We start from the raw sequence: 13,240 nt of genomic DNA on the forward strand, positions 1-13,240 counted from the left end.
ATATATATCTATATATACATATACATACATTTATACATATATATACATTCATACATATATATCTATATATACATATACATACATTTATACATATATATATATATATATATATATATATATATATATATATATACATGTATATATATATATACAAGGAAATAATTAAGACAATCTTTAAACATTTTTCAAATATTTTAAAATAATGTAAAAGTAATGCTATACTTATAGGTGGTACGGCTAATTCTTATTGATAATTAGCTTTTGTCTTGAGCTTTTCTTACCCTTAGGGAATCACAGTGCTGAGTGGTCAATGGATATGTTGGTGTGTTTCTTTGGAGAACACTTAATCCAACTTAATCCAACCATCAATTACTTTGGCTGCATTTATACAGCAAGAGAAACCTACTTGACTTTTACATTTTATTAAGCCACCACAGGTCAAGAGAAATGTAATGAAATTCAAAGAAAGTCAGACTGTCTTGCTTTCTCGGTTCAGTTCTTGTCTCAGCAAAAAGCTTATCCACTGACCCAGTCAAGGAAATAGTCAAGAATCAAAACAACTTGAAGTCATCGACATAATCAATTTCACTATTAGAAAATGATCAAACTGTTTACTTCAAAATTGACTTTATGGTCAGAATCTTAGGTCGAAAGTTTTAAAATTTGAAAATCTATCCAACTATGTTAGATCCATCATATATGTTAGTTAATAATAATTTAAGGCAAATTAAAAAGAAAAAAGAGGAGGATTGAACTAAGACATCTATATAGGACACACAAAAATATCAATACAAAAACAATCATTCAAACAAGAATGAATATTTTTAAAATGCAGTCATTCAGTCAGCACATGCTATTTTCAACTTAAACAGAACAACGTGATAATATGAACTATTTTTAAGTAATCACCTAAAAATAAAATTTAGCAAGGAGAATAACTTATATTTTCTTTACTTGAAGAATATAATAAGATTTGTCTCCCTTACAACTAGAACTATATCTCTTTCTCTATATAAGTTCTAAAAATGTGCAAACAACTAAAAATTAAACCTAAAATGACTTCACTGCCTCCTGGGCAACGCCGGCAAGAGACAGCTAGTAGTACATGTAAATTAATACTAAATGGAAAGCAAACGATAAAAATTCTATTTAACTTAAACTTATACAGGTAGAGCATGTTATAGAGATGTTTGGACACATGTAAAATAATATCTATTTGTTCGGAAATTTTATTTTAGATGAGGACTAATAATTTGTATTATTTTGAATTTTTTATCTACTATTCTCATCTTAGTTGTTATTTTCACAACGTTTTGGCAGATGTAATCGTCGACGTACTTCACTAGTAATGCTACTTATCAAATATATAGCATAATCACGTTGACACATCGGTTCTTATTAGACCACTGAAGTTAAGCAACATTGTGCCCGGTCAGTACCAGATGAGTGACTATTTAGGAATACCACACATTGTATGTAGGAGGACATCAAAAGCTCCTTGCAAGAGTTACAAAAATCTAACATCATCTTCCCTGGGAGCGCTCGTGAATTCATACTCCCATGAAATTTCCTCCTTTGGAGTAATCTAGTTCAAGCTGCCACGTCGATATGCGGTATGGAATGATAATGTTATACATTAAGGCAAGATTAGGTTTAAAGCTCTCCAGATTCATACTAGAATTTCCCACATGGACCTCTGATAATCAGTTTTAGGTTCCAGCCTACAAGCAATGATAACTAAAGAATAAGATAAAAATTATTGCCTCTAACAAGTCATCGCTGATAGAACAGTGACAATCTATCTCTATGGATCAATTAAAGAGTTCAGTTTGAAATTCTGTATCGGTTCTTGAGTTGGACATAAAGATTCCCAAGTTTGAAAAGATCACAACAACAGATTTTGCACAAACGTATTGATACTTTTTCAGATAGATTTAGTGTTAAGAAAAGCTTTATTTTATAAAACTATATATACTTAGCAAATCTTCATGCATTATAGTTAGGGCGTTAACAAGAGAATATTCTTTTCATTGTTTTGACTCTCGAGTATACATCCGACACAGTTAATCAACCGAGAACCACATCACTCTATGTAAAATCATATAAGATATCAACGGATACACACTCGAAAGTCCAAACAATGAAAAGAATATGCTGTTGTTCTAGTCTTAATTATAGTACAGCATTTAAAACTGCATTAATTACTTCCCTTTAGGCTAAATTTTTAATATACCTTGAACTATAATATTTATATATATATATAACATGGAAGTCTTTGTAAACTATTTACATTCAAAATTTTATAAAGATTTATACAAAATTAATCTAACAAAGCCAATTTTAAAACAATCTGAATTAATTAATAATTTACTGATCAGGCAATACTGTAATAATTAAATTTAACTTTTAAAATCATATTCAAAAAGAAATAATTGGGTATTGCTAAAAAAATCAAAAAGAAACACAACAATGAAAGTAAAATGTTCATGGGGAACACTGAATAAATAAACCAACTTTTCCATTAACTACCTGCATCCATGTAAATTGCAAAAATATCCAAATCGAAAAACGACACAAAAATTGGGAATCTCTTCCCAAATAAACGACAGTGATTGTTATTAATCGAAGATGTGTCAAGGAAAATTGTTTCCAAAATTGTTGCTCTACATACCCTAAGGAGAGGCTTCAGTAATTATTTAAATTTTATTAAGTGGACACACCACTTTTCTGACAGAATATTGAATGTAATAAAACAAAGATTGTTACAAATTTGAATATGGTCAATCACAAAATAGACATATTTTCTCAAGTTGAACATTCATTCATGAAAAACAACTGATATTATTGCTATTTATTTATCTCCCTACGAGAACAAAGTTAGACATAATGTCGGTTTCAAATCTAACTCCCTAAAACACTTTGGATTAGAACAAAGAGGAAAATGGTTTCCGTCTAGAAGGAGTTTTATTCTTCACTAATCGCAGACAGAAAACATGAATTGTAATATCGAAACAGACACTACACTTTACTTCTATTGTCTAAAAGGATTGAAAATATAATTTCTGTTATTGTTAACACCAAAGTTAATTGTTCTAAAGATTCCAATTCAAACTAACAAGGATGAAAATCTACAGACATTAAAAAAAGAAAAAAAGAAAGTTGTATATATTATTAATAACATTAACCGAACAAAAATTACCATTTCTAAATTTTGTAATTTTTTCACAGAAATAAGGAATTGTGACTTCCGTTTTATTGACGTTATTAACCACAAATACAGGTCCTTAATAGCAAAGCAGTTAATAGTCAGCAATGTGCAGAAGAAATTAGCGTTCACTTGTTTTACATTTTGAGCAAATCACATTCTTTTGATTACCTCAAAAATGCTCGAGTCCGTTTACATATACAGGGTGACCCCCCCAAAAAAAACAAAAGCTAAATGGAGGCCATCTAGAACATATGCTGTAGAACGGAGAAAAAAAAGGCCAAAGACCCTAGTTTTTTGATGTGATGTTGTGAATATAATAAACTAGTTATGACCAAAGTTTTATTTCATTCGGACAAAACACTAAGAAACGGAACCTAATTAGAGTTAGGGCCCGTTTTTTTTTGGTCACCCTGTATAAGATCTTTTCTTTCTAGGCAAAGAGATGATCTTCATGGACGTAATGTTATCTCATTTTAAATATGCCCTTTTTATTTTACTCATTGACCAAACTTTATGCACATTACTTAATTTCTTAAATTTTATCTCTGATGATCACGGAAAGAAATTGGTTGACTAATTGTCATTTCACTTTTTTCTTCCTCAATTTGTTTTAAGATTTTACAATCAAAATTAATATGCTTGGTCTGCTCATAGCTGATATATATATATATATATATATATATATATATATATATATATTCCATTCCCATAAGTCCTCTAGTTAGAGTACTTAGTTATCATTTGAGATCAATTAAGTCGTTGGTTTCCTCATGTAACACTGCTTTACGATAATACTTCTCATAGGTATATATCAACATTCCAATTATAAGCATGTTAGATCCATACATTATTTCAGTTAATTTAGTTGTTTCATTAGTATGCAAAGTGCACTCACCTTTATCCAGTTGGTGGCATATTGTGTTTTTGTTCGTTTAGTATTAAATGGTAGCATTTGAGATGATGTTAAGGGGTAATAAGAGGGTGGCTCCTTCCTTAATTTAGCTAATTTATGTTAGCCTATTCTTCGACGTTTTTCGGTAAGTATAGTTATTAATTAGAGGTGTGTCAGTTTTTATTAAATAATACCTGGCCCAACTAGCATATTTAAACGTGTCCTATATATTACACTTCAGAAACTATTTCTAATGATTTTGTCTCTTTACCTGTGATTTTATACAAAATGTTTGCTATATCCAGTAGTAGTTTGATGTTTATTATATATATATATATATATGTATATATATATATATATATATATATATATATATATATATTTTATGTGGGAGTCACCATTTATAAAAGCCTGAAGGCCACTCGAGGATAAGAGTTAATGAATGTAAGGTGGAAATATATATAGATGTCTGAGGGAATAATCGTTTCTTTAAAGAAATTGCAAAGAAAACACTGATAAAGGCAATTTAACTACATCAAAATATTAATATTCTGTATCTGATCTTTAAAAAATTAAATGAAAATAAATCCCAACAACTTTATTATAAACTTGGTTTCAAGATTTGGGGCTCAAATGAAAATAATTAATAAATATTTACATCTTGTTTGTTTATATTTTTTTAAGCCAACATTAAAAAAAATTCTTCTTCTTAAGGTTGCAACATTAAGAAAAGCTACACAATTCACTGAGACACACATGGATCCACAATAAAAGGTTCACATCTAATACCCTTGAGCAATTATCTCTACCTTCATGATTTTTGGCATAACATTTCAATCCAAGTCATATCCAACCATTTTAACAAGATATCTCTTAGATTATTTTTCTCACCATTATCCTCATCTATTTATCTATATGAAATTTTAAAGTTCTGGGTATTGTCCTTTTTGTGATATCATCTGAATTTAATTTATTATTTTTCATCAATTGTTTTAATTTAATCGTATATCAAAGACAAAATTAACACATTTTTTGTGCTCCTATCGATTTGCCTTCTTATGAGAACAAAATTAAACACAAGGTCTACTTTTTATGTGGGAGATATCCAGATCCTTAAAGGGAGTACTCTTGATAAGATAAAATCAAAAACTACATCAGTCAATTAAGATTAAGGACAAAACAAATACTACATTTTGATCCAAACCCAAACGAAGGCCAAGAATATATCATTTCTGTTTCTTTATTTTTGAGATGAGGATTAATAATTTGTATTATTTGGATGATTTGGATAACTGTTCTCATCTTGAGTGTTATTTTCACAACATTTCGTCTGATGTAACCTCCAATCTTCTTCAGGTGTATCTTGCCGAACTTAGGGATCTTTCTTGAGAATCTGCTAAAAATTTTGAATAGTAGTATGCGCTCAGTCCATTAGTTAAGATTGCATAGAAGTCCTAAGTAATTCGCAATTATATTCTGAGTATCACTCGTACTGCGGATTGAACCTTCAACCTCCACAAGAGTGTCACTTACAACTGAATATTACTAAGTGCTTTATCTATCCTTGTGGAAAGATTCTCGAGTTCAATAAGATACACCTAAAGAAGGTCAGATGTTACATCGGCTGAAAAGTGGTGAAAATAACATTCAAGATGAGAACAGTAGCCTGAATAAACCAAGTAATATGAATGTATGATTTCTGTTTTGTGAAGTGAAATTGGCATGGTAATCTAGGAGTCACCTACTGCATTAACATTATTAGAGGCTTCATAATATATCTTATCCATCCATCATCAATATGCCTATTTTGAAGAGCTTTACCACATGCTTAAGAACAGAACTTCTTCAAGGGATTGATTATTTGGTTGTGTTATCATGTGTGTAGTTTACCAAAACTAAAGCAGTAAAGAATTCACCGAAGTGTCTCCATGATGCCAAAAGACTTTTGCTGAAGGAAGATCCAGGAAGGAAGTATTGGAGTAAGCAAGATTATTGGAAATAATTTTTAATTTGAAAACATGAATTTTTATGAAAAAATTAAGAAATTACAAAAACTCCACTCTTTATGACTATATAATCTGAGACAGGCCATGCACAGACCCAGTGACGTACAAAGGTTCGGTAACGCTCGGGTGATGTCCCAAAAACTCAAGTATTAATCCTAGTACTGAAAATATGAGAAAAGGAGATAGTTTGAATATGATTGGATCACCCCATCATCCTTCCTTTACATATCACAGCACATTCATTATCAGTTTAACTCTATTTAGCGTTGTCGATGGTCGGACATTGTACTGGTCAAAATGTTGAGCCAAAAATGTGAAAAAAGAAAGGTATCAATGGTATTTGTTTTTGCTAAGAAGACAACAAGATTTAAGATGGCAGCAAAATAAAGAAATGAAAAACTTACTGTTTGCTGAGCTGGTCACTGAAGAAGAGTTGCCGACAACTGTCTGGCCATCAGAAGTCTTGAGGATTGCAACTGGTCGGGCAAGATTTGGTGGAGGGGGTGGTGGAGGAGGCAGCATACCCGGTGAAAAAAACTGTGGTAATTTTGTAGGGCTTTTCACAGTTGGTGTGGAGGGATTAGACTGAAAGAAGAAAGAAAAGCAAAAATATAAACGACTTTTGCATCACTAGTTTTTAAATAACTATATACCATCTAGTTTAACATTATCTTTACTTGCTTTTGTTACAATTCCAAGAATGGGCCTCCATCTATGCGACGATACATAGCATAAAGTGATTAAAGATGAGACAAAAATGAGGACTTAAGCATCTAATAAGAAAATAATTCTTATTAAATTTATTTGGGAGAAAATATAAAATTTTGAGATTTTTTTCTAGGAATAGGTTTTGGTCTAGGTTCAGATTATGCCAGACTACTCGTTACTAGGTCATGCGTTTCTTAGGCATCATAATCTTGGTACATGTATCGATTCAGCAACCACTAAATTTCACATGTACAAACCAATGCAATCTTTACAACCAGCTGAGTGTCATTTCTTTCATTTTTGGTAGAGAGATGCTAAATATCCAATAAACTATTAAACACTCTCCACCATTAAACACTGGCTTATGTTTCAATGGGTGAGCATCACAGTGTATATTGGTTTCTTTTATCTAACAAACTGTCTCTCAAAATATTATGACATTACTGGTTTCAATACCAACATTCTGCACTGATCCATTAATGATTCTAAAGTTTCAATGCCAGTAAATGAAATTAAGAAAGGCTCAAATAAAAATTGTTAATCGTTTTGTTCACCAGATCATTTCTAAATAGAGTTAAAAGAGTTCAACAGAAAAGAAGTGTGAAACAGAAAAACATTTTTTTACAAAGAATATAGTCTTTCAATAATAATGATAATAAAATGTGTTGCTACCAGCATCTGTTGGTGCCACAGAAAATGGTTGTGAAATGTCAGGGAGAATTGAAAGACCGAACACAGAAAGCACCACTCAGACCTCTACTGTATATACATCGAGAAGACTAAAATTCTGGGGATACTTATTTCTATTCAAATTTCAAAGAAAACCAATGATCATTAGTGAGAATTCAAAGTGATTTCTAATGGTTATTGAAAGCAGTAGAGAGTATTGAAAATCTGGGGAGACATTGTCACTCATACTTGAGAGAGCACTACATTACTTTTATCGGTGAACGACCATTGGTAAAAACTTGCGTAAGAGCTTTTAGTAAATAAATAATAATAATCAATAAGAAAAATCGAAATACTTATCAATAAGCATATATAGATGTGTAAATAGAAAAACGAGTTGCTATAACTGATTTAATTTTCTGGATTTTATCAGATTTAACTAAAACTGGCAAAAGGTCATATTTTCAGAGGTTTTAAATCTTATTTCAATAGCTTTTGTGTTTTAAAAATTCCTTGTAGAGCAACATCACAACAATGTGTAGCAGTGTTATATGTGTTAGTATCGTTAACAATCTTCGCATGTATCATTAATATTGATAGAAAGTGACACCAAGGACATTCACCTATTCTCACAAATAAACCATTTTTGGAATTCTGCCAGAACGAGTTACCTCCCCGCTTTCCCCTTCATTGTGATAACACATGTGACATTTCCAGAAGTCATATTTTTGTCTAGTTTAAAAATCCTTCTTTATTATTCTTCTCTTCTATATTTTGCCAAATGAACACAAAATCCTATCCGTCTATCCTCAAAGGAATCATCTGGACATCAATAAAAAATAAAAAAATACAGCATGAGAGGCTGCCAGGAGGAGGAGATTATTACCGTGAATATGTCAAACAAACCTTTGCAGGTATGCAACATTCTCTTTATCCATTATAAATGAATGTTTTGTTGTGAAAACCGTACACCTGCATAAAGGTATTTAGTAATTAAGTAACGTGTGATCGGAAATCCCTTCACAATAAGAGCTAACTCAACAGCTGCGATATCACCTAGAAAAGAAGTTTTGTGAATAAGAAATGAAATTCTTAAATGATATATATATATATATATATATATATATATATATGAAAAGGCCGCCCGGCATTGCCTGGTTGTAAAATATGCTTAAATATGATATTTTGATTAATGCAGATTTCATATTTATTAGATTAGACCCAATACATAGTAATGATTTAAAAAGTTAAAAATAGATGACTTGTGCGCCACCACCGAGAATCAAAACCAAAATGTTTAGCTTACGATTTATTTTTTTCCTTTGACATTAATGCCTGACATGTTTCCTGCCAGGCTAAAAATTAAAACATGAACCAATAGCTATTACATTATGCATGCATATTCGCTATGCCATTGTTTGAGTGTCACCTAGCAAATTTCATTTTTTTAATTTTCACACTTTTGCCCCGAATTTCAACGGCTAAAACCCAAATATAAAGTTTTGTATGGGTTTGAATATCTTATATATTAAGTTTCATATCTGTAGACCAAAAACTGACAGAGGAGCTTGGTAGGCAAAATTTTTTAAACAAATATATATATAAGCATACATAAATACATATAAAAAGAGGTTTGTGTTTATTATAACCTTTTTACGCAAATATTACACAAGTATAAATTATAAAGAATATCTGCATTAATATAATTACACGTAATAGTTAACTAAAGATGATCATCCTGTAAGAAAACCGAAAAAACTAATAGAGAATTAATTAAAATGAATGTTTAAGAGAATATGCAAATTAGCTAGATCTTTTGCAGATGAATGCAATTCCATGACCCATATATAACAATGTTGTATTTTCTTTTTAAATAAACAGAAAAAAGGTTTGCCTTTTTTCTTCTTGGCCTTCGGGCCAAAATCTTTTTTCTGTTATAAAAGTGTAGTATCTGTCCGGCAGATACTGCAATCAAAGTAATATGTAGGGGCGACTCTATATATCAGACCATTGCTCTTGAGCAATCAGGTTTGGTCAATGTAGGGGAAACCCTTCATACCAATTGTCACTATCTAGTTCCCTCTCAAGAGAACTGGTCCCCTTCCCCCCACTCTCCACATTAAAAAACCGCCTTGTGCCTAATTTGCTCAGAGGGGAAGCAAATAAATAACTAAATGACTAGAAAAAAGGGTTTTTAATATGAATATCAATACACAAAAAACAAATTTATAGGAGTGTGTGTGTATATATATATATATATATATATATATATATGGCATAATCATGTTGTAACATAGGTTCCCATTAGATCATCAAAATTATGCAATATTGAGCCTGGTCAATAATAAATGGGTGACCATTTGACAATACCAGATGCTACATGTGAGAGAGCTCTCTGCTGATTTCTGTATTTTTTTCTGGTCTTCTTGGATTCTTGTTGCCACTAAACTCAAGAAATGCCGGTTCAAAAGAGATGTGGTTGGAGATTGCACAACTCTTGCTACTCTGTACAGGCACCCTTACAGGGAATATACATTGTCTTTCAAGACTGAATGGAGCCATACTATTTTTTTGTCTACCATTCGTTCATAAACGTCTCTGAAGCAGGGTTGTATACTAATTATGTTTCAACAATTTGTTTTAGTTGCATAGAAACGAATCATGTGTATTTAAATCGTTTACAAATTAAAATTTATATAAAGCTTAATAGCAGTGGATACTGATATGGCTATGGCATAGATATAAAAAATATGAACCATGCTATTTTAATTTAATTTTATTTTGATTTAATTTTAATGGAGATGTTAGCAATCTTAAAGTGATCACCCCACTGAGTATTTGATTCTGCAATAGAAATGGGAAAACCAATGCTAAAAACACGGAATCAAGTTAAGTCAAAAACTGTAACTTGCTGATTCATATAATTGTTGTTCTGGCCAGTGTTAAGAGAACCTTTCAGAAATCGCACGTTTCTCTTAATTCCCTAGCCGTTTTGTCTTTATTCATATTAATGTCTGTCTGCCTGTCGGTTTGTGTGCAGTGGTGCATTGTAGATTGCTATTGTGATTTACCATTATGAAGAGACAGGCGCAGAAGATAGTAAGAAAAAGAGGATGTACTGAGCACAATCAAATAGGAGTATCTGCAGAAAGAAAGCAAGAGTACAACAAAGTTGTGAAAAGAAAGGGGTGTACATATATATGTGTGTGTGTGTGTGTGTGTGTGTGTGTGTGTGTGTGTGCTTGTAACTTGTGAAAATATAAAAAAAACCTGAGAAAAGAAAAAAAAATTTTTTTCAGCTTTTTTTTTTATATTTTCACAGGTGACTAAAGGTAATTTTGCAACTGGATTCAAATCCTTTGACCAGCAGTTATTATCACTTCCTACACCAATGATTGCATAAGCATCAAACACTAGTGTCTATAGGTAAAGTAATTAATATTAATTTATAAAAATATTATTATAAACTCCCTTTCAACTAGGATTGGGCCTCTTTAAGAAAGTTATTATAAGCTGTTGGCCTTAGTATGAAGCAACATTCCATCGTGTGCCATTGAACACTACCTGACTAGTTTTCTATATTTTTCAGCTAGCCTCAACATTATCTCCATCTCCATATTATATCATTATATTATATATAATAAAATGACTGCAGAAATTTCCCTTTAGAAAATTACTTTGTAGCTTTCCAAGCACGCGCGCCACGTAAAATTACAGTATGTCCGTATTAGTTGCATATCATTTCTCTATCAATCTGCAGAAATATCTTTGAATCGCTACTGTAAATTTCTATTTTAGTTCCATCCATAGTCGCTCTCTCATGCATGTACTACTTAAAGGGAGTCGCAAACTTGCCCCTCTCTAAATAATTGTCCTTATCTCGACTCATCATACACCGAGGGCAAAAACTTCAGTGAACAACGACCGCTCTTATTTCCTTCAAACCTTATACTTTCGCCACATCTAATAATACACGGAAACAATGATTGGCCCCTTGCTCTCCGCCTCATACGTTTCAAGCGAAAAAAATAATAACGTTAACAGGTACTTCTGCAGAATACAGACCGGACTTTATTATTGTTGTTGTTGGTGGTGGTGACTTAGTATTGTTATTATTGCTTCAGACAGGGCTTTTTAGCAATATTAATATGTACTTCAGAATACGGACTGGGCTTTGTAAAACTATTTTGTACTATTACTTAACAATTTAATAAAAACATACCGTAAACAACTCAACTATTTCGTGAAATGCCAGTTGATGTGGGAACTATAACATTATTACTATTATTATTTTTTTTGTTCATGGTGGTGATGATTTTAGTATTGTTTTTATTACTATTATTTTACTAATAGCACTATTTTGATTTTCTACATTCTTTCTATTTTTGTTTACTATTATTATTATTATTAGTAGTAATAGTAGTCGTCATAGTAGTAGTCTTATTATTAGTATTCTTTTTTGTTCTATTATTATCATTCTAATTATTTCTGCTATTGTCTGTATTACTGTTACAATTATTCTTATACTTATTATTTGTCTTGCTGTTATTAATATTATTATTAACTAGGCACGGCCAAAAAAAATGAAAGAAAAACCAAGCTGTTTTTTTTAACGAATTAAAATCTATTAAAATCCATTATTCTTGAGCAACTTTTTTTCCAGAAAGATAAATGCCTGAATTTTATTATATGAAAAGCAGAATAATATAAAACATTTTCTGCTATTTTTAGTAGAATTTTTAAGTAAAAATTTTCCATAAAAACACCATTCACCGCCATTTTTGTCTCGATGGATAACACATTTAAATATTTGTTTTAAAAGTTTTTGAATCAATTAATATTGCTTTTGTCGAAATAAAATTTAGGATGATTTGCTTTAATAATATGAAAAAATATTATAGCATAAGTACATGAATTTCAGATAATTCCATCTTTTATCTCACTCTATATATTTCACGTGGCGAAATTAAAAAAATCCAAAATTTAATTATAATTTGTATTATATTTTTCTTAGTATTACTATTATAATTAACATCATAATTATTCTTTTTATTCTTACTATTATCAATAATGTTATTACTATAAGTAGTAATATTACTATTTTTGTTATTATTGATCTTGTATGAATATTGCGTACATAACTATTATGTAGTATTATTCATCATTAATTCTAACTTAGACTTGAGCATTGAAATTTCGTCACTCTGAATTCCCGGGCAATGATGGGACATGGGTAGGTTAGTATATGCAAAAATCGGATTTGGGGCTTGTTGAGAGTTTGAGTTAAACTTGCATACAGTGCTCAGTACGTTCTTATCTTGCTAAGTAACACACACACACACACACACACACACACACACACACACACACACACACACACACACACAATGAGAGAGATGATAAAAAGAGAGAAAGGTCAAATATAAAGCTAGGCAAAGAAATGGAGGAAGAGAAAGGTGGAGGAGAATCCAAACTGATTTAAAGAGGAATCTAGAAATAGTGGGGGTATGAGATAGAAAGAAAGCAATAAAATTAAAAAGCAATTAAAGAATAAAAGGTGTGAAAAAGAAAAGCTGGAATAGAAGGTTCAAGAGAGAAAGGGAGCTGCTTAAATTATAGAGAGGAGGGACATGAAAGGAAGAGAAAGAGTAATAGAGAGAGTGATAGAATTAGAGCGATTCAGGAGCAAAAGGGGGCGAAAGAGAAAGCTAAAAAGAGAAAAAAAGAAAGAGACATTAACTTATAGGTGAGAACGGC

General features: G+C 31.1%; 1 protein-coding gene across 2 annotated transcripts in view; it reads right to left on the reverse strand.

Annotated features, from left to right (window-relative positions):
* LOC145291508 (uncharacterized) overlaps positions 1–13,240 on the reverse strand; it is a 783,169-nt gene that overhangs the window by 58,574 nt on the left and 711,355 nt on the right. For both annotated transcript variants that reach the window (XM_080137475.1, XM_080137464.1), the window contains exon 10: positions 6,511–6,691. In XM_080137475.1, the coding sequence (XP_079993601.1) occupies positions 6,511–6,691 (181 nt within the window). The remainder of the gene's footprint in view (positions 1–6,510; positions 6,692–13,240) is intronic.

This window comes from Euprymna scolopes, chromosome 2 (genome assembly GCF_053919585.1).
Source record: "Euprymna scolopes isolate OS-2025 chromosome 2, ASM5391958v1, whole genome shotgun sequence".
NCBI lineage: Eukaryota > Metazoa > Mollusca > Cephalopoda > Sepiida > Sepiolidae > Euprymna > Euprymna scolopes.